This window comes from Endocarpon pusillum (genome assembly GCF_000464535.1).
Source record: "Endocarpon pusillum Z07020 unplaced genomic scaffold scaffold5138, whole genome shotgun sequence".
Classification (NCBI taxonomy): domain Eukaryota; kingdom Fungi; phylum Ascomycota; class Eurotiomycetes; order Verrucariales; family Verrucariaceae; genus Endocarpon; species Endocarpon pusillum.
Window position 1 is genome coordinate 60,715 of NW_006916485.1, and position 20,206 is coordinate 80,920.

The 20,206-nt window shown below is 48.7% G+C and overlaps 4 protein-coding genes across 4 annotated transcripts; 3 read left to right on the forward strand and 1 right to left on the reverse strand.

The window, feature by feature from the left end:
* Window positions 1–135: 135 nt before the first annotated feature.
* On the reverse strand, window positions 136–1,114 carry EPUS_03540 (uncharacterized protein; the record flags this gene model as incomplete). The annotated part of the gene is made up of 2 exons (XM_007806131.1): window positions 136–279; window positions 362–1,114. The coding sequence occupies 2 exons, from the start codon at window positions 1,112–1,114 to the stop codon at window positions 136–138; spliced, it is 897 nt and encodes a 298-aa protein (XP_007804322.1).
* A 1,991-nt stretch (window positions 1,115–3,105) lies between these two features.
* EPUS_03541 (uncharacterized protein) lies at window positions 3,106–10,511 on the forward strand (the record flags this gene model as incomplete). Its single annotated transcript, XM_007806132.1, has 4 exons — window positions 3,106–3,349; window positions 3,407–3,570; window positions 3,623–3,857; window positions 5,089–10,511. 4 exons carry the CDS (start codon window positions 3,106–3,108, stop codon window positions 10,509–10,511), a joined length of 6,066 nt encoding a protein of 2,021 aa, XP_007804323.1.
* Window positions 10,512–13,242: 2,731 nt separating this feature from the next.
* Window positions 13,243–13,494, forward strand: EPUS_03542 (uncharacterized protein; the record flags this gene model as incomplete). The annotated part of the gene is made up of 1 exon (XM_007806133.1): window positions 13,243–13,494. The coding sequence occupies one exon, from the start codon at window positions 13,243–13,245 to the stop codon at window positions 13,492–13,494; it is 252 nt and encodes an 83-aa protein (XP_007804324.1).
* Window positions 13,495–14,983: 1,489 nt separating this feature from the next.
* EPUS_03543 (uncharacterized protein) lies at window positions 14,984–15,373 on the forward strand (the record flags this gene model as incomplete). The annotated part of the gene is made up of 1 exon (XM_007806134.1): window positions 14,984–15,373. The coding sequence occupies one exon, from the start codon at window positions 14,984–14,986 to the stop codon at window positions 15,371–15,373; it is 390 nt and encodes a 129-aa protein (XP_007804325.1).
* Window positions 15,374–20,206: the final 4,833 nt, after the last annotated feature.

Below are 20,206 nucleotides of genomic sequence, written 5' to 3' on the forward strand. Positions count from 1 at the left end.
CTTAAGCGTCAATGGTTGTACGACGCTCAGAGCAGCAAGAACTCACCTTTCATCCTTAATTTCACATGCCAAAGGAGTGTAAGCAAAAAATCAATAAGATCTGCTCATCGGGCCCTCTTCCATGCCTCGACCCATTTATGCCTTCAGTGCATATTGCTTCATGTAAAGGAAGTCATCCATGTTCTTGTCGACGGTCTCTCTGATGGTTTTGGCCGCTTTTGCACCATACTTATCTTTCCACTCAGCATCCCACTCGGGCTCAGACTTGACCTTTCTCTCCTGTCATCGTCAGTCTATAAATTGCGGCATTCCGCGGCCTCTTCCTATTTCAGGAAGTTCGATGAGGATCGATGGTACTTACTTCGGTACGAGGCTTCAGCTCTTGGGAGTCTATCGCGTCTTCATGAAAGCCCTTCCATTTTTCGAATGCCTCCTTTGCATAGGCTTGATGCTCCTCACTACCCCACCAAAGCATTCCTGGCTCATACTGAATACCCACACTCTTGCAATACGCTTGGATGATGCTAGCCGGGTCGTCCAGGAGGTCGTCTGCGTCTACAACGCAAATCTCAACACCGTCCGTTTCGGAAACATTGACATGGTATTTGCCAGCTGCAGTACTCAGACCATTAAGCTCGTGTTTGATAGAGTCATCAGTCGTCCCTCCAGAGGGACGAATGAGGCCTGACTTGCGCAAATAGTCAAATACTCGGCGAACTTCGTCGTAGCCAGCTTCCGAGGGGTAGAACTCGTGGAACCCAGTCACCTTATCAAGAGGTGGTACGGTACAGCGATAGTAAGATGGGATGCTGGAGTGTGGATCACGGATGAGGAAGGTGAAATGGAATCTCGCTAGCATTTCGGTTGGGACAACCGTAGGATTCCCAGGCTCAGCTTCTGTGGGCCAAGGCCAGAGCGCTTGTCCGTTCGGCTCTTTTCTGCCGTTGGTCGTCGGCGATGTTTCACCAGTTGTGCCTACTCCACGCTTAATGCGTTGCAGAGAGGGTGCAATCGATGCTGGCTTTCCGCCAGGGGGGACCAAGTAATGGATGATATCCTTGATGAAGATACGTTTGCCCTTGAGAAGTGTAAGTCTGCTGCTCAATCCCAACATGACGGGCGTAGCTCATAGATCTAACAGGAGGTAATGAGTTGGAGGCCGAGGGTATGAAAGCGAATGTGCGAGCAACGTAAGAAAGGCGAGATGATGCGGTAAACAGTGTGCAAGAGGCATCAGAAACAAATATTGGATAATGCTCTGAGCCCCCGGTCCCGCCTTCAATCGAAGACGGATGAGATGAACAAAACAGAAATAACGCAACAAGAGACGTTTCTTGGCAGGGACTGAATCAGACCTGGGATGCTCTGCGTTCGATCGAGTCGAAGACCGTCTGATATGTCGTTTGGCTGAAACCACTTTCTTCCCTAGCTTTCATATCATCCTCAAATCTGGAACTGAGCCTCTCCGGCCCATAATAGAAAGCGTCTCCAAATGGTTCGTGAATACACTCAAGTGTATCACGACGGGTCATGAAAACCTAGCATTCTGTTAGATGTGCTCAGGGAGTCTGCTCGACTGATCCATATTAACTCGCCCTCTCAAAAGCTGTGGAGCAAGAACGCGGGTGCGTTGCTACAAATATAGGTTTGTTTGACATGGCTATTCCAAGCAGCAGAAGTCGAAGCAATGCTACAAGCTCAACTTTTGTGCTGAAGAGTAGCGAATCTTAAAGATTCAATGTCGATGACGACTGCAAATGTCGTACTGAAAAATCCAAAGGTCCAAAAGGCCTCGAGAATGGGCATGGTGAAATCCAGTTGGAACTGCATTCATATACGAGGCGTCTGAACCCTTCCCCACAGAAAACCGCTCAGGTGGCGTCGGATTCAGTCCCCCAACCGTTATCTTTATGAGAACTGTAATGTCAAATGTTAAGCAACCGTCGTCATAGTGAACTTTCGTACAATTTTGGAACGTATTGTTAGTGGACCGCCTGCAGTCATGATGGCAAAGCTGCTTCCCTACTGGTGTACCTCGTCTCTGGTGTATGCGGAGGACCAAGATCCTTGTCCCGCAGGCGGCCCCATCAAACGCCGAGATCCCAGGAAAGGAAAGGGTTGCTGTTAGATCTGCAAGCTGTCAAATGATACCATCTGAAGCACAAACATCATTTGCTCGGGTGGTGGTTCCCGCTAAGCTTTTTCAAGGCTGGATTGGATTGTGCAATATACTATGAGAGATGTCCGATTGCACAGCGAAAAGGACGAAGACTTTCGAACTTAGGCTGATTAGGCTGATTAGGCACCACAGCCAGGGGCTCGTTTTATTTGAAGTGCACGATGTGTAATGCCAGAGATAAAGTTGTTGGGTCAAGCTGTCAGTACCACTCCCATTTAATGTGAGAGTAGACATGAAGATTCGCCTGTTTGCATTGAGGACCCCCTTGAGGAACAGTCGGTAGTTGCCCTTTCAGCGTATTGCTATTTGAATGCTTCGTTTTCGAAAAGAAAGGACAGTACAAGTAGTAGACCAGCCTAAATGAATCATTTGTTTCGTTGCGGAAGTGAGAAGGCTGGCGAAGCTCGATGGACCAGATGCGCATGAGCAAAGCTGGGACTGTAAGAAAGACGTCTACCGGAGGTCTTATTATAGTCAAGTTGCAGCTGTTCAAAGGTCCAGCAAGGCCATATGCTAGCACCAGGAAGAAACCAACCTCGTGAACATCTTGAGGATGAAAGGTTTATTCAGTCAACTCACACACTTCACTCTACGCGTGAAGAGTCCTCGAATGCACCGAGGAGACCTATCAGCGATAGATTGCCTCGAGGTGGAAAAAGAATTGCTGGTCAGTAGACGAAAGCCAGCGACTTTTAAACTGATAAAGGAGTGTGTATGCCTCGTGCTAAGCTCGTGGTGATGATGCAGAGTCGGCGTTGCGGCCACGCCCTGTTTCCTTTTTCGTTTGCAGGGGTAAGCTTGCTCGGGTATCATACTAAAGCATGGCACAACGCAAATCACTGCAAAAATCTGCCCCCAAGCCACACATCCTTTCCTTTCTAATCTTTGGCTTGACATCTTCACGATTTTCTTTCCACATCTTCGCCATGTTTGGGTCATCTAAGGACAGCTTGTCTACGGCCAGCAATGTTGGGACCCCCCTTCACCCATTTTATCCCCTTGGAGTAGACATCGTGGGCTACCTGGCTAACAAATGGTCTGTCGCGACTTTGCTTGGCATCTTCCTGGGAGGATTGCTGGTAATCCTGGGACTGACATGGGCTTCCGTTTCATGGTTCTCGCCCCGGCTTCGCAAACCTGACAAGCTCGTTTTTTTATGGTTCATTCTAAGTAAGCCCATCCTTCAAGCACGAGTGACATTGCTCGATTCGCTAACTCTGGTCGCAGGCGGAACAATACACTTCTTTTTCGAGGGCTATTTTGCTCTCAACCATACGCGTATGGGCGCCGCACAAGATCTATTCGGCCAGTTATGGAAGGAATATGCGCTTTCTGACTCGAGGTACCTGACATCGGATCCATTCGTACTGTGCATGGAGTCTATCACTGCGGTATACCTTCAAGCGATGGAAGCTGTCCGATGTGTGCTGACTTGCGGTGCAGCTTTGCTGGGGTCCTCTTTCCTTCTGCACAGCATACATGATCACCGTCAATCACCCTCTGCGATACCCACTTCAGGCACTTGTGTCACTTGGCCAGATATATGGCGATATCCTCTACTATGCTACCAGCATGTTCGATCATTACCACAAGAACCTGACTTATTGCCGACCAGAAGCCTACTATTTCTGGTTTTACTTTTTCTTCATGAACTTTATATGGATTGTGATTCCTGGCGGTAAGATATTCTGTGCTTGCTTTTGTTCCTCTGCTGACCATCCTACAGCCCTTCTTTACCAAAGTATTGAGGCGACCTCACAGGCGTTTGCAGCTCTTCACAAGATGTCAAATACTCTCCAGGTGAATGGTGCTGCCAAGAAACCGAGCATAAGTGGACATGTGAAGAGTTCATAGACATGATGATGCAATATATGACGCGCATATGATTTCCTGATATTTGCGACATGCATTTCGCGTACAACTGGAGTCGGTTTGAACGGTGCAGTGGATGATATTAGGGACTAATCTTGAGTGTTCTCTATTGCTTTGAGTGAGTGAAATTGCATCTTGCCCTCTGAACCCTAGACAGAGATAGAGAGCAATCCATTGATAGTATCTGGACAGATGAAGATGGAAAACCAAGCTTTTGGCTAGCAACCCTTGCAAGTGAAGGTCCTCCGGTCCCTGCATCTGCAGTGTTATGGGAATGCCGCACGATTGCTGAAACAGTAAACAAACGCGATAATCCCATGAAAGTGCAGAAGAATACGTAGTATGATCGGGCCACATGCTTTCTGCTGCAAGGAAGTCACTCTCTGCTGTAAAGAATACTTGACGTTCACCACTGAGTTGTAGCATTCACATCTGCTAGTTAGCGCTCCCGTAGTGGTGGGAACCCGTGACTGAGGATCCGGATGTCCCAAACAGGCATACGCCACAGTTGGCGCACCCTGTAGCTTAGTTAGACTTTCCGGCTGCCTGAGCAACGTTCCGGGTACGCGCCAGATGCACAGCTTACGCCATCTATCTATCCATCTGCGGATGTGCAATGTGCATTTTGTGATCTTCGTTTTCTGATGTAGCTATATTCGAAAATAGTGTGACTTGTTGTTATTGGTTATCTCTAGTGTCTCTTCTTGCGACTGTCGTTTGGGATGCGTATAACGAGCAGTATTGCCTGCCTTCAACCGATTCAGTGCTCAACAAATCTGACACCTCACCTCAAGGCTCGAAAGCTAGAGCCACGAGACCAAGACACGAGCCTGTTCCAGATGGCGAAGAGATACTCGCCATTTTAGTGGTGTCTCAAGCCAATTAGCCAGCTAGCAGGACTTTGACCGCGCTTGCAATGCCGGCCAGCCCTGCAACACCTCGACGCTCATCGAAGAATCGCCGCGGTGCGCCTGTCACTCCAGTTAGACACGACGCACTATCTTCCAAGCCTCTGGGCTTATCTGATACTAATTCAGTTAAAGACCGTATCCGACAATGGCAGGAGCAAGGAGCCAAGGTTGTGTCCACGCCAGTGACCGACGACGTCTTGGACGTGGGTGATGAAAATGCTGGTGCCGGAGCGCCCTGCTCCGCCTCACCAGGCGCGAGAGAGGTTACAAGAGGCGCCGACACGACTCCGCGAAGAAAAACTGGTCGATGGGTAGACCCAGATAATAAAGAATGGATCCGAGAAGTGCGCCGCAGCAGCAGCACACCCAGAAAGCGCGTCATAAGCGATGAGCACTGGAAGAAGAAGAAACAACAGCAGAAGGAGAAGCCGTCGCCTCGATCTGGGGGCTCTACACCAAGGCAGGAGACACGGCAGGAGAAGCGTAGTTCAGAAGTACTCAAACACAGCTCGTCGAGGATTGAGAGGGAGGAAAGGCGCCAGCGGAGGAAACATCCTAGATCGAGTACTGAGAGCGGCACCGTACGTGATGCAGTTGCTGAGACTAAGCTTGACAATACTTCAACCAGCCCCAGACCGCATTTGGGCAATGAAGAGAGCGCATTTCAGTCAGACCCCGATAGCGGAGTGGATGACAGCCTTCCGAGACGACTTCAGGACAGGCGTCCTTCGACGCACCCGACCAAGGAACGTAGGAAGAGCCTTAGGTCCCCGTCTCGAACGGAAGAGAAACCTGTTCAGCGAAGTCAATATGCCGCGATGCTAGACAAGCCACCAACAACAGCGCAGCAATTCTTAGGTGTTCCGACAGGTAGCATCCGCTCCGGAAAGGATGGCATCGGTAACGATGATAAAGAGATGCTTGCTCGCACTGAGCCTGTGCAACCAACATCTCAGAGACTACCAAGCATTGAAGCTTGGCTAGAGGAACAGCCAGACCCATTCATTGAGGGTGATCCTGGACCTGTTCTGATTCCAGCGCCTTTAAAGACTCGATCCAGTAAACCAAAGATCGAGGTTAGCCCAAAGGCCGTGCAAGATCCGAACAAGATCTGGAATTATGTTGAGTCGGCGAGTCACAAGCCAGATCGGGTCACCAGCTTAGGACGAAGGAGACGCAAAAAATCTCGCAGATCTCCAGACGCTGCCGGTCCTCGTTCTCCCGATAGCACAGATGCTGTGCGAGTGAGCGAGGAGACCCTAAGAGTCTCTTCAAGGTCACAAGATAAAGATCAAGACCCTAAAGAGGCAGTGTCGAACGGCCTAAAGAGGAGAGGAGCCAGAGCCTTGCGGAGTAGAACAGGTTCTTCACCTGTGAAACAGACCACTCCTGACTATGAACCGGGCCAGGAATCGGTCTCAACCACCATAATTGAGGCAGAGGTTGCTCCATCAAGACAGAATCCATCAAGGCAAATTCAACCAAGACACACGAGACCATGTCCACCGACGGGTATGCATCGTTTGTCGACTATAGCTTCAGTTGAGACGTTTCGATCGCAGGCAGAAGCTGAAGATGGTGCAAATATGCAGCCAAGAGACAGCAATGGTCTTCAACGTCGGTTAACTACACACGAGGACCTCATGTCAGTCCTCTCCTTACCTAGAGCTGGTGGTAGTATCAAGTCTGCTAGAAGTGTCCGTACTGCGAAGAGCCGTATGTCAATGGCGACCTTGGGTGAGGTATTTGAAGAGCTAGAGGTAGACGAGGCGAAGTATATGCGGGAGCTCAAAACGTTGGTGGATGGTGTTATTCCCGTTCTATTGCAGTGTGTTCTGTCAAAATCAGACTCAGCTGCAGCGGCTGGTCTTTTTTCCTCTTCGGGAAGTGCTCGCGATGATTTGAATTTCACTAAACCGATTGTTGACATGGGAGTAGCCCTTGAACGACTCAAAACTTTGCACAAACGCATTCCAACCAGCAACCTCAACTCACTTTTTTCTTGGGCACAGAGCGCACACAAAGTCTACATCGAATATCTGAAGGCCTGGCGACTGGGCTTTCAAGACGTTATTGTCAATCTTGCTCCTCCTAACGAAGACACAAACGCTGAGATAGACGAAGGTATGGCTAGAGATGAGAATGGGGATGTGGTCAACAGTGATGGGAAGAAGGTTGACGTTGCTTACTTGCTAAAGAGACCTCTAGTGAGGATCAAGAAACTGGCAAAAGTCTTTGCACGGTTGAAGGTCTTGAAACCATCTTCAAAGTCGTCCACTGTAGCAGAGCAATACGATGATCTGATCAAAACAGCACGCATGCGATCTCATGAGGAACAATCACGGCTTGAGGATGAAGCTGCAGCCAACGTCGATGCAACAAAGGCCAGGGATGTTCGGACTTTGGCTGTGCTTTCAGGGATCAAAATCAACAAGAGCAGAAGAGTGAAAGCTCGTGATTGTTTCAGCCTCACATTCTATCACTCCAGTGGACAACGCCTAGACTGCCAAATCGAGCTGTTCCTGCGTGAAGATCAACCAGGAGTTACTGAAGGTGGAGATCTGCTGATCTGCGAGGTCGAAAACAATGGGATATGGCTCTTATTTCCTCCACTTGAGAGTGGCTCAATATCTGCACGACATGGTGACAACCACGGTGAGATTGTGATCATGGTTCGAGGGCTTGCCAGCTATGGACAGGAATTGCATGAGCTCCTGTTACTTCACACCAGCGATATCGAGACTGCCACAGAATGGGTCAACATGCTCGCAACACAGCCAGTTCCCCCAAAGCTAAATCGAACCTCGAGCTTCACGAACGGACGGAACAAAGACATACTGCCTCTAAGCCAAGCGCGAACAATTGATGAAAAGCGTCTCCCACTGATACCACAATATGCTACTGCCAAAGAGGTGGAGATACCAATCGGCGAGTCCGTTGTTGGTAGCGACGAGGACATCAGACCGAGAACAGCTCCTAGTGTCTATCAAGATGATCAAGTATTTCAAATCCAATCAGAAAATGTGCCTTACAAGCACTCACTTCTTCAAACACCGCTCAACAAAGAGGCCAAGGCATTGCCAATGATACCGAATTTGGCATGTGAGGATGAGCAGGTCATCTCACCCCATGCTCCTTCATCTGATACTTCTAGTCCTGGTTTGAGGCGGGCAAAAGTGGCTAGAAAGAGGCCAACTCGACTTGGCGAAACTGTCTCCAGCACACCCCTGGTACCCAGCTCTCCTATACTACCCAGCCAACTTGCGTCAAGCACCGGCGCTCGAAAGATTAGTCGTACAGACGACGCCTCACGAGAATGGATGACATTGCCATATGCTCAGAGATCTGCGTCTCCGGATCGAGAAGAGAACGTCACACCAGACATTTCGCAATGCGGTCCTGATGCCAAGTCTAACCCTCAGCGACCAGAGTATCATCGTGCAATTTCTTCAACACCTTCCAAGGAGTTACCAACCGTCCACCGACTCCGACCGAGTAGTCCAGCAAGCATACCTCTGACACAATCAATTCAAGAAAAGTGGTCTGCCATCTCTAGTGCAGAGAAGAAGTCGAAGCAAGAAAAGAGCCAACCTAAGGCTAGTATACTAGAAAACAAGATCGACAGTCGACCTTCAGATCCTGGAATGTGCTCTGCAAACGATATCCCGACTCCCCCACCTCATCGATTACAAAGCCAGGCCCCAGTAGTTCCTCAATTTACTGAAGCTGGAACGATCCCACATTCATATAATTCAGCTCCTCGTCCAGGAAGTGCTAAAGCCGTGCCGCCTCTAACATCTCAACAACCCTCTTCACATAAAGGTCGACATGACGATCGCCGTTCGTCTTCACCTCTGAAGCACGAGTACGCGCCTTCCACAACATCCGGGTCTGATGAGTCTGATGATGAGTCGTTTACTTCTTCCGGGTCGGAGACATCGACCGACGGTATCCTTGAGCGAGGCGATAGACCCACACCATTAGTACCTATTCAGGCAGCAGAGTTCAGAAGACCAGTCAGAGTCCCGCCTCCAGCTTCGTTGCCTAGTTTGCCAGCTGGTTCACTAGCTCCCTCGAATTCGGCCTCTCAAGCTCCTTACCGCACGGTACCTCGCGTTTCCCTCCAATCAAATGCAACCACTTTCAAAACAGTCGCGACGGTTAGTTCATGGTCAAACAAGGGCTTTTGGGAGAATCTACATCCCGACGAGTGCTCTGTCGTAGTCTCACCGGGTCTTATTGAGGCGTACGAAATGTCTGCGGCACATAGTGGTGGCGAAACAAAGAATGATGGTGGAACCATAGCAGACGGTTCGTCCTGCGAAGAGACTGATGATCAGGGGATTCGACCACTCGTTGCATTCGAGCTGACACCGCTGATCCCCCTTCGACGTGGTACCGCATTGGACATCTCTATCAGATCGGAATCTACTACTCGGTCAAAAGTCAAGACAAGCACCAATGTCATGTTCCGGTCTCGTAATGCAGAGGAGTGTGAGGCATTGTACGCCATGATCAACCACGCGAGAATCAACAATCCTACTTGGGAGGCGTTGAAACGGGCGAGATCGAGAGAGATGCCAGATGCCACGTTCAATACCGGACCAGGCTCAGCGCGGCACTCGAGGTTTGGGTCCCGATCTGGTTCGTGGTTCGGACTCGGGGGTCTTGGAAGAAGATCATCCTACCGTGCTTCCTCTGCACCAGTTTCTCGGCCTCCAAGCATTGGGGGCGATTCTGAGACGAGCGTTGGAAGCATGAGCAGTGCATTCAGTGCTCTTCGTCGTTTCTCGGGTGGAGCAACCGGTGGCAAGGGAATGTTCAATCTCAATCGCAGTTCGGTTATCCGTAAGAATCGACGTTTCGGCACCAGCGCTTCTGCTTCGTTGTATTCTTCGTCCAGTGGGACCACGGGGACAGGAGGTTCGGGGAGTGGTGCGAACAGTCCTGCAGCGAGTCAATTGGGTCTAGTTTCTCCCACAGCAGATCAGACAACAGCCGCAGCCGCAGCGACAGCTCCTATTGGCACAATCAACAACTTAAAGATTCGGCTGTATCTACGCGAGTCGGGTGCAAAGTGGAGGCATATGGGAGCAGCCAGATTGAGCGTCCTGCCAGCTCCGATCATCAATAACAGTATTGCAGATGGGTCGGCCGCACAAACAGACAATGACTCGTCACCTCCCGGAACCACCGCTGGCTCTCGACCGCCCTCTACATTAATTGTCGGACAGCCAGGCCGGAGCCGTGGACCTCGACTGCCATCTTCGAATCACACCCCTCACCGCGTGCATGGCAATGGTAATGAGAAGCGGATTGTGATCACCGGAAAGACCAAAGGCGAGCTTCTTCTAGACGCAACCCTTCATGAGAGCTGCTTCGAGCGCGTTGCCCGCACGGGTATTGCCGTCAGCGTCTGGGAAGAGCACGAAGAGGTGGCCAAGAGTGGAGGCGTGGTCGGTGGAAAGGGGAGAACCTACATGATCCAGATGATGGGTGAAGCTGAGGCGGCTTGGTTGTTTGGGATGGTCGGTCGGCTCCGGTATTGAAGGACTGACGGAAGCATGGGAAAGGGAGTATGCGTGATGGATGTTTTTGCTGATTCTTCTTGCTGCACAGAGCCTTCGGTTCTTGGTCTTGCGTCGGGTCCTTTGGGCGGTACCTACAGATTGGCGATGGAGCGTGGAGCTACAGGCGGCTTTCTGTTTCGTGTTGCTCAATACCCCCTTGTGCTAATAGGCTACCAATTCTGCTGTCCATACCAATTCACAGGACAAAATTAACTTCATGATTGTAAAGAACAGAATCAGTTACTTGACAAAACATGCATATGTACTGGTTCTGCAGTTCGTTTCTCTGTAACACCCACTCTGGCTGGCAGCTTCTAGCCGGGTGCAGACACGAAAGATGGCATGCCACCATAGATGGTGTCATGCCATACCCCTTGTTGCCAGGAGAAGAGGTACTGTCCTTTCAGGATCACCGGGCTCTTTTCGTGATCCATAGTACGAGTACTACATGTACGTATAAAGCGAAGAAGACCGAGACCAACCCCCTGATCGTGGCAAATCATGTACCACTGACGGCCCAGAGCTTGTCTTGGTGATCGCTCTGCACTTTATTTAGAAACGAAACGTTGCCACCACGTGCTACTACTAAAGTAGTGCGTAACTTATGCTCTTTCACAACTGGTCTGTCCTCAACGAACCAGCCTCTTGCAAGGTTCTGGCGGCTGAAGTCCCTCCAGGCTCTTCCGAGAAATATTCATAACCTGGGTACGAGTAAGACGGCCTCCATGCTGAGAAGATAATCCTTTCTGATAGGGCAGGCACTCCGCTATGCTGTGCAGGAGTTGTGAGTAGATCAATAGCGCTGTTGATTTGTGAGCTTTAGCCATCGATATATCCCAACGTTGCATTTGCACGCCAAAACTGGTTCCGGTCTTACAAAATCCGAGCATTTGTGTGGTGTTTTTCGTACATCCTGACGTACCGATCGGGGTGAATGTCTCACGCCATGCGTTAACGTCCTATACGGTTGCGTGCAACATACGGTCCCGTGCAACAAAATTGCTTGGCACAACCCTCGCCGGCGCTGTTACAGCGAATTCAGCTCACTATTGACATTATTGAAGCTATACAAGCTTCCTAAATAGGAAATAGAATAGGGATCTATGGTGTAGTTCCTTATTCAAATACATCCTCTTCGATCCATAGCAGATGATAACTTAACGAATCGCATGGCCTTGCGCCGGCGATGGTTCATTCAAATTTCTGCCCTATCAACTTTCGATGGTAGGATAGTGGCCTACCATGGTCTCAACGGGTAACGGGGAATTAGGGTTCTATTCCGGAGAGGGAGCCTGAGAAACGGCTACCACATCCAAGGAAGGCAGCAGGCGCGCAAATTACCCAATCCCAACACGGGGAGGTAGTGACAATACATACTGATACAGGGCTCTTTCGGGTCTTGTAATTGGAATGAGTACAATCTAAATCCCTTAACGAGGAACAATTGGAGGGCAAGTCTGGTGCCAGCAGCCGCGGTAATTCCAGCTCCAATAGCGTATATTAAAGTTGTTGCAGTTAAAAAGCTCGTAGTTGAACCTTGGGCCTGGCTGATCTGTCTTCCTAAACGTTGTACGGATTCGGTCGGGCCTTTCCTTCTGGGGAATCCTATGTCCTTTGTTGGGCGTAGTGGGGAACCAGGACTTTTACCTTGAAAAAATTAGAGTGTTCAAAGCAGGCCTTTGCTCGAATACATTAGCATGGAATAATGGAATAGGACAGCAGTTCTATTTTGTTGGTTTCTAGGACCGCTGTAATGATTAATAGGGATAGTCGGGGGCGTCAGTATTCAATTGTCAGAGGTGAAATTCTTGGATTTATTGAATCCTAACTATTCAGAAAGCATTCGCCAAGCATGTTTGCATTAATCAGGGAACGAAAGTTAGGGGATCACCCCAATCATTGTATTTGAGGGCATATTTGATCAAAATAGCCTCTTCTGCTGGTGTGAGCAGCTGTCGCTCTTGAATAGCTTCCTTCGTAGATCTTGTAAGACCTCGTTGACGTCGAGAAATAGAGGAGGCATGAATATTGCAGATAGTGGCTGCTTTTCGCAGGCTTAATGAAGGATTCTCATGGAGCAATTGAACGGCTGCATCCACACGCTCAGAACTGGATAAATCAGCATATTTGTCAGCCATTATGAGTACCAATAGATAGATAGGATGCTCAGCTTCAATTTGGACCTGTTTCGAAGAGAATTGGTTGTGGTGACGAAATGATGACTGTTTGAAGTTGTATCTCAAATTGCGTTGTAAAAATTTGGTGTTGCACGGGACCGTATGTTGCACGCAACCGTATAGGACGTTAGTGGTAATTGTGGGCTCTCCTACAGATTTGATTTGACTGCCACCCGCGATTGCGTAAGACCAGCAGAGGCGAAAATCGGTTAGCGAGTCCGGATCCGAGTTGCCGTTCCGACAGTTTGTTGCCCAGCTACTAGTTAGCCATGCAGTTTCCTAGGTAAAGTTTATTTAGTCACGGGGCCCCTGATCAGTACGTAGTATTCCTCATCATGGCTGGCAGGAAATAATGCCTCAGCAGCTCAGCCCTCCTTGATAAGTGACTCCTCACCACTTCTTACCTGTTCACTCCGTCAGATCTTCTCGCCCGTCGTTCGCTACTGCCTAACTAATTCCTGCTCACCCCCGTTCCTTTAACTTGCTCTAGCAAATATCACTCGTATCCCCATAACTTCGCAATAACAGGCATCATGCTTTCATTCGGCAAAATCATCCTCGCCGTCACCGCTGTTCTTGCTACACTCGTCTCTGCCTCTCCTGAAGCACAGGACGATGCTCTGGCGCCTATAAACGCAGGGGTCCAAGCCATCGAGACGGAAGTCCCCGAGACCCAAGTCTATCAGGGCACGGATCCTGGCCCAGTACCTGTTCCAAAAACTACCGCCTCACCAACCCCTTCGCCTCGCTTTACCGCACCTGTCAATATCGTGGAGGATATATGAAGGCCCTCTCGATGGATCCTGCTTTAGCTCCTCTTTCGTGAAGCTTGTGAGCCATGCTATTCTCCATATCGAATCCGTCTGATGGGGTATAACCAAAGGACAAAGGACGACATTTCGGGCTCGATATGGACTTGAGGAGCAGCCTATTGATCTCTTGGCATCAACTTGTTTCTGCGCCGGAGGGCAAATCGAAACAGTGACGGGCGACTATGGAGTGATGAATGTTACATCGATTTGGCACTTATCAGCGTTTGTACGGTATTGATGATTCTACTTTTCGACGTCCCTGGCGGGGCGAGACAACACAAAAGTATGGCTGGATGTGACGTTGAGGGAGATTTGTATTTGTGGTCAGGGGTGTGTCGTTTTTGGTCCATCACGATCAACACGACATTCATGTACATAGTTTAAAACTGACCTACACAATTCATTACCCGGTCATTGTCAACAGATTTATATTTTCTCGTCACAAGGTTATTGTCCGTCTGCTTCTCTTCCTCATCGGTCCTTCTGAAGTTCTGACGTGGGAATATGATGTCGAGAAAGCTCCTTGCCCTGTTGAATTCATTCAGGGTCGGCGGCAGGCATTCAGGCCTCATCAACTCTACTTTAGCGAAGAACAGTAGGTTACGGTTGACCATGAAAGGAGCAAGCAATCTGCTGTTGGATTGCTGTGGTCGATAAAGTAACTGCTCGCTGGGGAGAGGCATGTTTTGGTCTTCATTTCCAGAACTATCCCATTGGCATGTTTGGTGTCGCCCCTGGGCAAAGCAAGGTCTATCAGATTATATGGGATACCTGCCTGTAGAAGCCATGCTGACTATCTCACTCATCTTGACACTATTATCTATGCCAAAAGGTCAACATGATTTGTCCTGGGCCCAGTCTAGGCGCCATTTATTATCTTGCCTGGCTGGTGTACTCCGTAAAATCTGCCGCCTTCTCCTTTTGTTGGTTCTTTTTCGACCTTGGTAACTACTCTGTAGACGTGGGGGCATCTGCTTTTGACCTTGAAACCGGCTCTTTACTGCTGCAACATGACTGATGTTTTACCGAAACTGCAGCCTCAATGGGTGGTGGTCTTGAAACAATGACCGCCTGGCCAGTGTGCTGGAGGCCCGAAACAGTGGCAATCAACTCCGTGACTCACTGGCCAAGACGTCTCGGAATCATCCTGCCACATGCCACGTCGAACAATCATCGTTGCTATAGACCAAAAAAATCTGCCAAAGGCGTCAACCATTGACTTGGAGAAAATCCTTTCTCTACCGTCCGCATGTGACTCATTTCGTTTGACCAACGACTGACTCGACGCTTTTCGAACGGTACAGTCATGCTACACCTTAGCCAGAATACATTATATATTGATTGCTGCTTGTTTCCTATGTCAACAGTATTTCTGTACATCTCTCTCTCTCCTTTCCTTCCCTACTTTGGCCGACACTCTCCCTCTCCGAGCCTGAAGATAGGATTCCCCCTTCCTTGGAACATGGCTCACAGACACAATCGTCGCCGCACGAGACGCCCGCGAACACAACAAGTCAGCCCCACACACAAGGCATCGTCCAGTCATCATTCGCTTGATCAGTTCATCATATCGCAACCTGGCATCATCTCTACCGCTTGTGCGCCACCTAGCTCGATCACCGTACCCAACCCTTTGACCGTGGACCCGACCATCCGCCATCGCTCAAGCATCCCAGCGAAGCTATGCCCCAACCGTTACACAGCATGGCTGGAGCAAGACCGCATTCGAAAAGAACAAGCTGCCAAATTCGAGGCTCAGCAGATCCAACTTTTTGGTGGCGAGCCAGGTGATGATGTGGGTCTATGCTTTAGGATGCTCGAATACTTTGGCGGGTTGGATTATATTTCTTGATTCCCCCCACGGTGGTTGTCTCTACCTGTTTGGCTGTCTGCGCAAATCTGAGTCTGTATATCTCCATCTCTACTCACATATCTCGACATCCTGGAACCATCTGCTTGATGCATGGCTTCCAAGCCTCTTGTGTGAAACACGTGGGTCGGAGGAAAGGAAATGTCACCGGTCACGACTTGCAGCAATGAAGGCACTTTCCTGCTCAGGAAATACTGGATTGGTTTATCAACTGGTTCCCTCACTCTGAACGGCCCTTTGTCGTAAAGGCTCGAGAGCCAACCTCGAGTTTCATGAACTCTCTATTACCATCATTGCCCTTGTCGGTAGCCGTGTGCTCGCCTCGCGACCAGTTTAGTATAAGCTATACTCAATTTGCTTGCTGCTGGCTTGAGCCTGCCCTGGGCATGAGACGGTACTGTATAGTAGACGTCGATCACTTCATAAAATGGATAGCAGTTGCCTGCCTGAATAAAAAGTCATATCGTCGACGTGCATACGAATAAATACAGACACCTAAAGTAATGGCTTAAGTGTAACCTTATGATATTCGCGATTACCATTGATGGATGACAAATTACCTCCCTTCCTTGATAGATTTGGTATGCCTTCACGGTAACTCCAAAGTTCCCGTGCTCGCTGCAGCATTATCAAGTAATTTCGAAGTCCGCCAAGTCTTTTTGAATGCTCTTGAACCAAAGACTAAACCCAAGTCCATACAATCAACCAACCTATTACTAATGCCCAGGAGAAGGGAGCTGATTGGTTGTAAAGCCGGCAAGGGAAGACCGTCAAATTCTGAAGGCTATGACACGGTTGGCAAGCTCTCCATGGCGTGTTACTTAGGTAACAGCTGCAGATTGTATCAAAACTGAGTTGTTGTTGAAATATAAGATGTTCAGTGCAGCTCCAAGAGAACTGCAGTTCTTCCGTCCGAGCCCTCTAGTCTATTTTGACAGCTGTACAATACTGTGTATTACACCTCGTCGTCGCTCTGGTATGATTGATTCGGTGTACGTAGTACTGTACGTAGTAGTGTACTCTGGTATCAATCTTTCTGGCATAAAATGACGTTAATTGCTATTGGCTCAAATTTCCGCAGCCAAGATAGTCTCTCACGTGATTGCTCCCCAATGGCCTGGCACCAGCTCAACTTTAATGCACTTTAAAGTTTTCGTCTGTGGCGATTATGCACCAATCATGGAATTACCGTCATTTTATGCCCAGAAAGATGGATGATGAACAAAATTCGTGCAAAACAGCGACAGGGATGCTGACAGGGATATGCATGTAAAAAAGGCGTTTGTAAGATATTTCAACCAAGGAGGTTATAAAAAATAGGCATATAGTGTAGGTGTCCGCCTAGACAGCCCTAAATCATGGCATCATGTTACTGCGTGTTAGAAGTAGTAGCAAACAGCGTACGGAGGTGCCAATTCACTTGATTAAGTTACTCCTATCAAGAGGAGCATTTGCTCATACTAATAATATAGAAGCGCATTACTGTAACAGCTCAGAAACAGCATTTGGCGTTCAATTCGTATAGCAATGCTCACTGCCATAAATAACAGGGCGTAACAGTTACAAGAGCGTTTCGTGCGTTTTGCATGCGGGGACCCTTGTACCATCATGCTAATACGTAACAGATACGTATCATATACGCAGGGATTCTGACACTGCGCACCGTTATTATGCTCGAGCAAGAACATTTTGGCAACGAGTGTGCATCTACTCACGCAGGTCAGAGTACATCAGGCTAGCATCATTATCCGGTCAATGAGACTTCCTAGGCGGCGGCAATACCAATCAAGTCTAGCCACACCACGAGTGCCCCTGTTCAGGAAATCAAGTGTTGTCCTATTAGGCATCTAGATCACGACCCATGCTCTGTCGACACAAGTTCGATTCTGCAAACTTTCATGGACCTGTCTTTGAGCCGGTCAGTCATGGCATCAAACAGTGACTTTTGGTCTGTATGCCCCCTAGGGGTCAAAGTGCATTCTGTCCTTGGCCCATTCGATGACACGATGGGAAGGCTACGGTTATGACGTCGAAACCAATACGTTCGAGCTTTGTCGAATGAGAAAGAGGCATATCCAATCTCGAACTATTCAGAAAGCTATTGACGGAGATGAAACGTAAGCAGAGCGCTTCATGGACTCGCCAATTCTCTCCCAGCCCGTCTCATGGCGTCTAATCAATGAGTGACTACAAGGGTCTTGTCAATCAGACTCCTATCCGAGATGCGATTAGCAACGATGCCTATCTACCCTATGAGTGGTCTCAGATGGTTCAACATGTTGCGTTTGGGATTAGGCCCTACCAAACATCACCCTGTCAACACTTCCTCTCTGATGTCCGCGTCACAGGATTCGTGCCGTTCAAATCATCATAAGATCCTCAATATGGAGTCGAAGGTTCAATACTACAAGAGCCACGTCGGCGTAGAGCATTGATACAGGCTGCCAGCCAGCGGATTGCCCACAAGATGTACTTGTTTAAGACTTTGAGGTAAGTCATGGTGAACCACGGCAACCCCTTGCCACCACCAATGACGATATATGTGGTTCCCTGGCTATTGGGAAACCAGGCTTAAAAATGAGATGCCCTCCTACCTCTGTGACGCAGTCGAGAAAAAGACAGTCATTACTAACAAATTACCTGACAAACCTCAACACTGCTGCATAAGCCATATTTGGGGTAGGTGGAGAACAAAAGGCGTTCTTCGTATTCCGGGACTTTCATGGTGGAAGGTTCAGGGCAACACAATCTTCTTGGTTGAGAGGTTGCCAGAAATCATGAAGTTGTACGCAGATCGAATGAAGACAAAGTACGTGTGGTTTGACTTACTCTGCATTCTACAACAAGGTTCAAAGCCGGAGCTTACGTTACGAGCAAAGCAGGGGATCAGTCGGCAAGCGTTGATCTTCCAAAATGCGAAGCACTGCGCCATATGGCTGGATTACATTGATGACTGGGAAGCTGAGAGAGCTGCTCTGAATTATATCGGCGCCGTATATTTGTGCTTGGCCACACTTGAAGGTCAGTATCTACAAAATGTTCTAGGAGAGTGGCTGAAGGAGTTCATAAAAGCTGCTGGATACCCCATTCAGCTGACACATTCTCCTTAGCACAAGAAGTACCTGCAGCCGCATCGTAAGTTACTCTTCAAGCGCAGCGGAAATATCCTCGGTCTAAACCCTCAAAGCCCGACGAAGGAGACCAGACATGGATTGACGCTGAAGACTGGTATGAGGTACCCGTATGGCTCTCCTCGCTCTGGGCACTGCAGGAGGCATATCTGAGACCAGACATGAGACTCATCAACAGAGGATGGGAACCTCTGACCAACAGTGCTGGAGAGGTGTTTTCATTGGAAATGCTCTTTATGTCAGTAGAGATGTTATCTCGCTTGACGAACATCACAGCACTAGATCAGCGCTCCCAGACCCAGAGCGCGATCACCCAGCGAATCGGCACAGAGGACGGAGAGTTCACAATGGGGGTGAGTCAATTGAATAACTTGGTCTTTGGTACGCAGCTGCGGACAGTGTACCTCATCAAATCAAATAAACCAAATCATGTTCCTCATTTGGTTTGCTTGCCTAACCCTAGAGACTGATTCAATTTGACCTTATTTGTTAAATGGAGTCAAATGTTAATGAGCAGTGTTTTGTTAGGGGGACTGCTAGGGATTTTCATCTCACAGAGAGAGTCCGCCAAGACTTTATCTTTCCATCAAAGTTAACTCTGAATATAAAAAAGACTTTTCGGTCAAGACTTCCATTTGACTAATTTGTCAATTTTCAAAATGTTGATTTGGTTTGACGAAAGCACGGATATAGTTTATTTGACTCAACTTGATTCAAATGGACACACTGGCTACGGAGCAACAGCCACGTCCTCATCCAAGCGAATGGTTGACACTGCACATGCCGATGCCCAGAGGTGATCATGTCAGTACTAGTAGTACTAGTACTTAGGAAACGACAGACTGGTACCAAAACTCGCAGACCTCAGCAGCCGACCTGGCAGAGAAGGATCTAGCCACCGGCATACTATACCCGCTCGCCTTCGTCCAAGAAGTCATGTGTAAGGCAGGTCCAGATTTCATCCACGCGTAGAAAAGAGTTGGCGACCCACAAGGATACTACTAGTAGTATTTCAAAGTAAGACGTAGACCAAAGAGAAAGGGAAGAAACACACCGACCAGATCTGCACACATGATTTATAAATGTATATATTATATTAATCCGCATCTTTTCATCGTCGTCCCACGCAAACTCTTTGTGGCCCAACGGCAGGCGGTAAAACCGGCTGCTAATCTGATTAGCTAGCTAAGTTTTCATAGCAGATGTCTTTCTCTCCTTCCAGTATCTACTCAACCCTCGGGCGTAGAGAGTGGAGAAGGACTGATGTGAACTTTTTGCTCAAATAAATGAGATTAGCACCTAGTTAGAATGACACGGGTTCGAATCCGCGTTAAGAAGTTAATTTTTCTATTCTATTTTATTTTATTCTATTTTACAGGCCGCATATTCTTACCTCAGCTCGGCACACCCCTCCATGCTTCTTTTCGAGGCATTTGACCCTCAGCCACCAGACGCTTGCGGGCGAGGTGACACACACAGACCGAACCGACATCAAGTGGTGGCTGATGGACCAGCCAGATAAATCCGTAACTTGTACTAACTGTGCGGATCTCCTGAGGATTTGGGCCTGATCTTCCAGGGGTTTCGTGATCATCTGGGGCGTGATAAGTCGCCGCTCAAATTGGTTAAAGGTCGGGCATTACCAGATTTTTGATCTATTGAAAGGGAGGCCTTAGGATGCCCT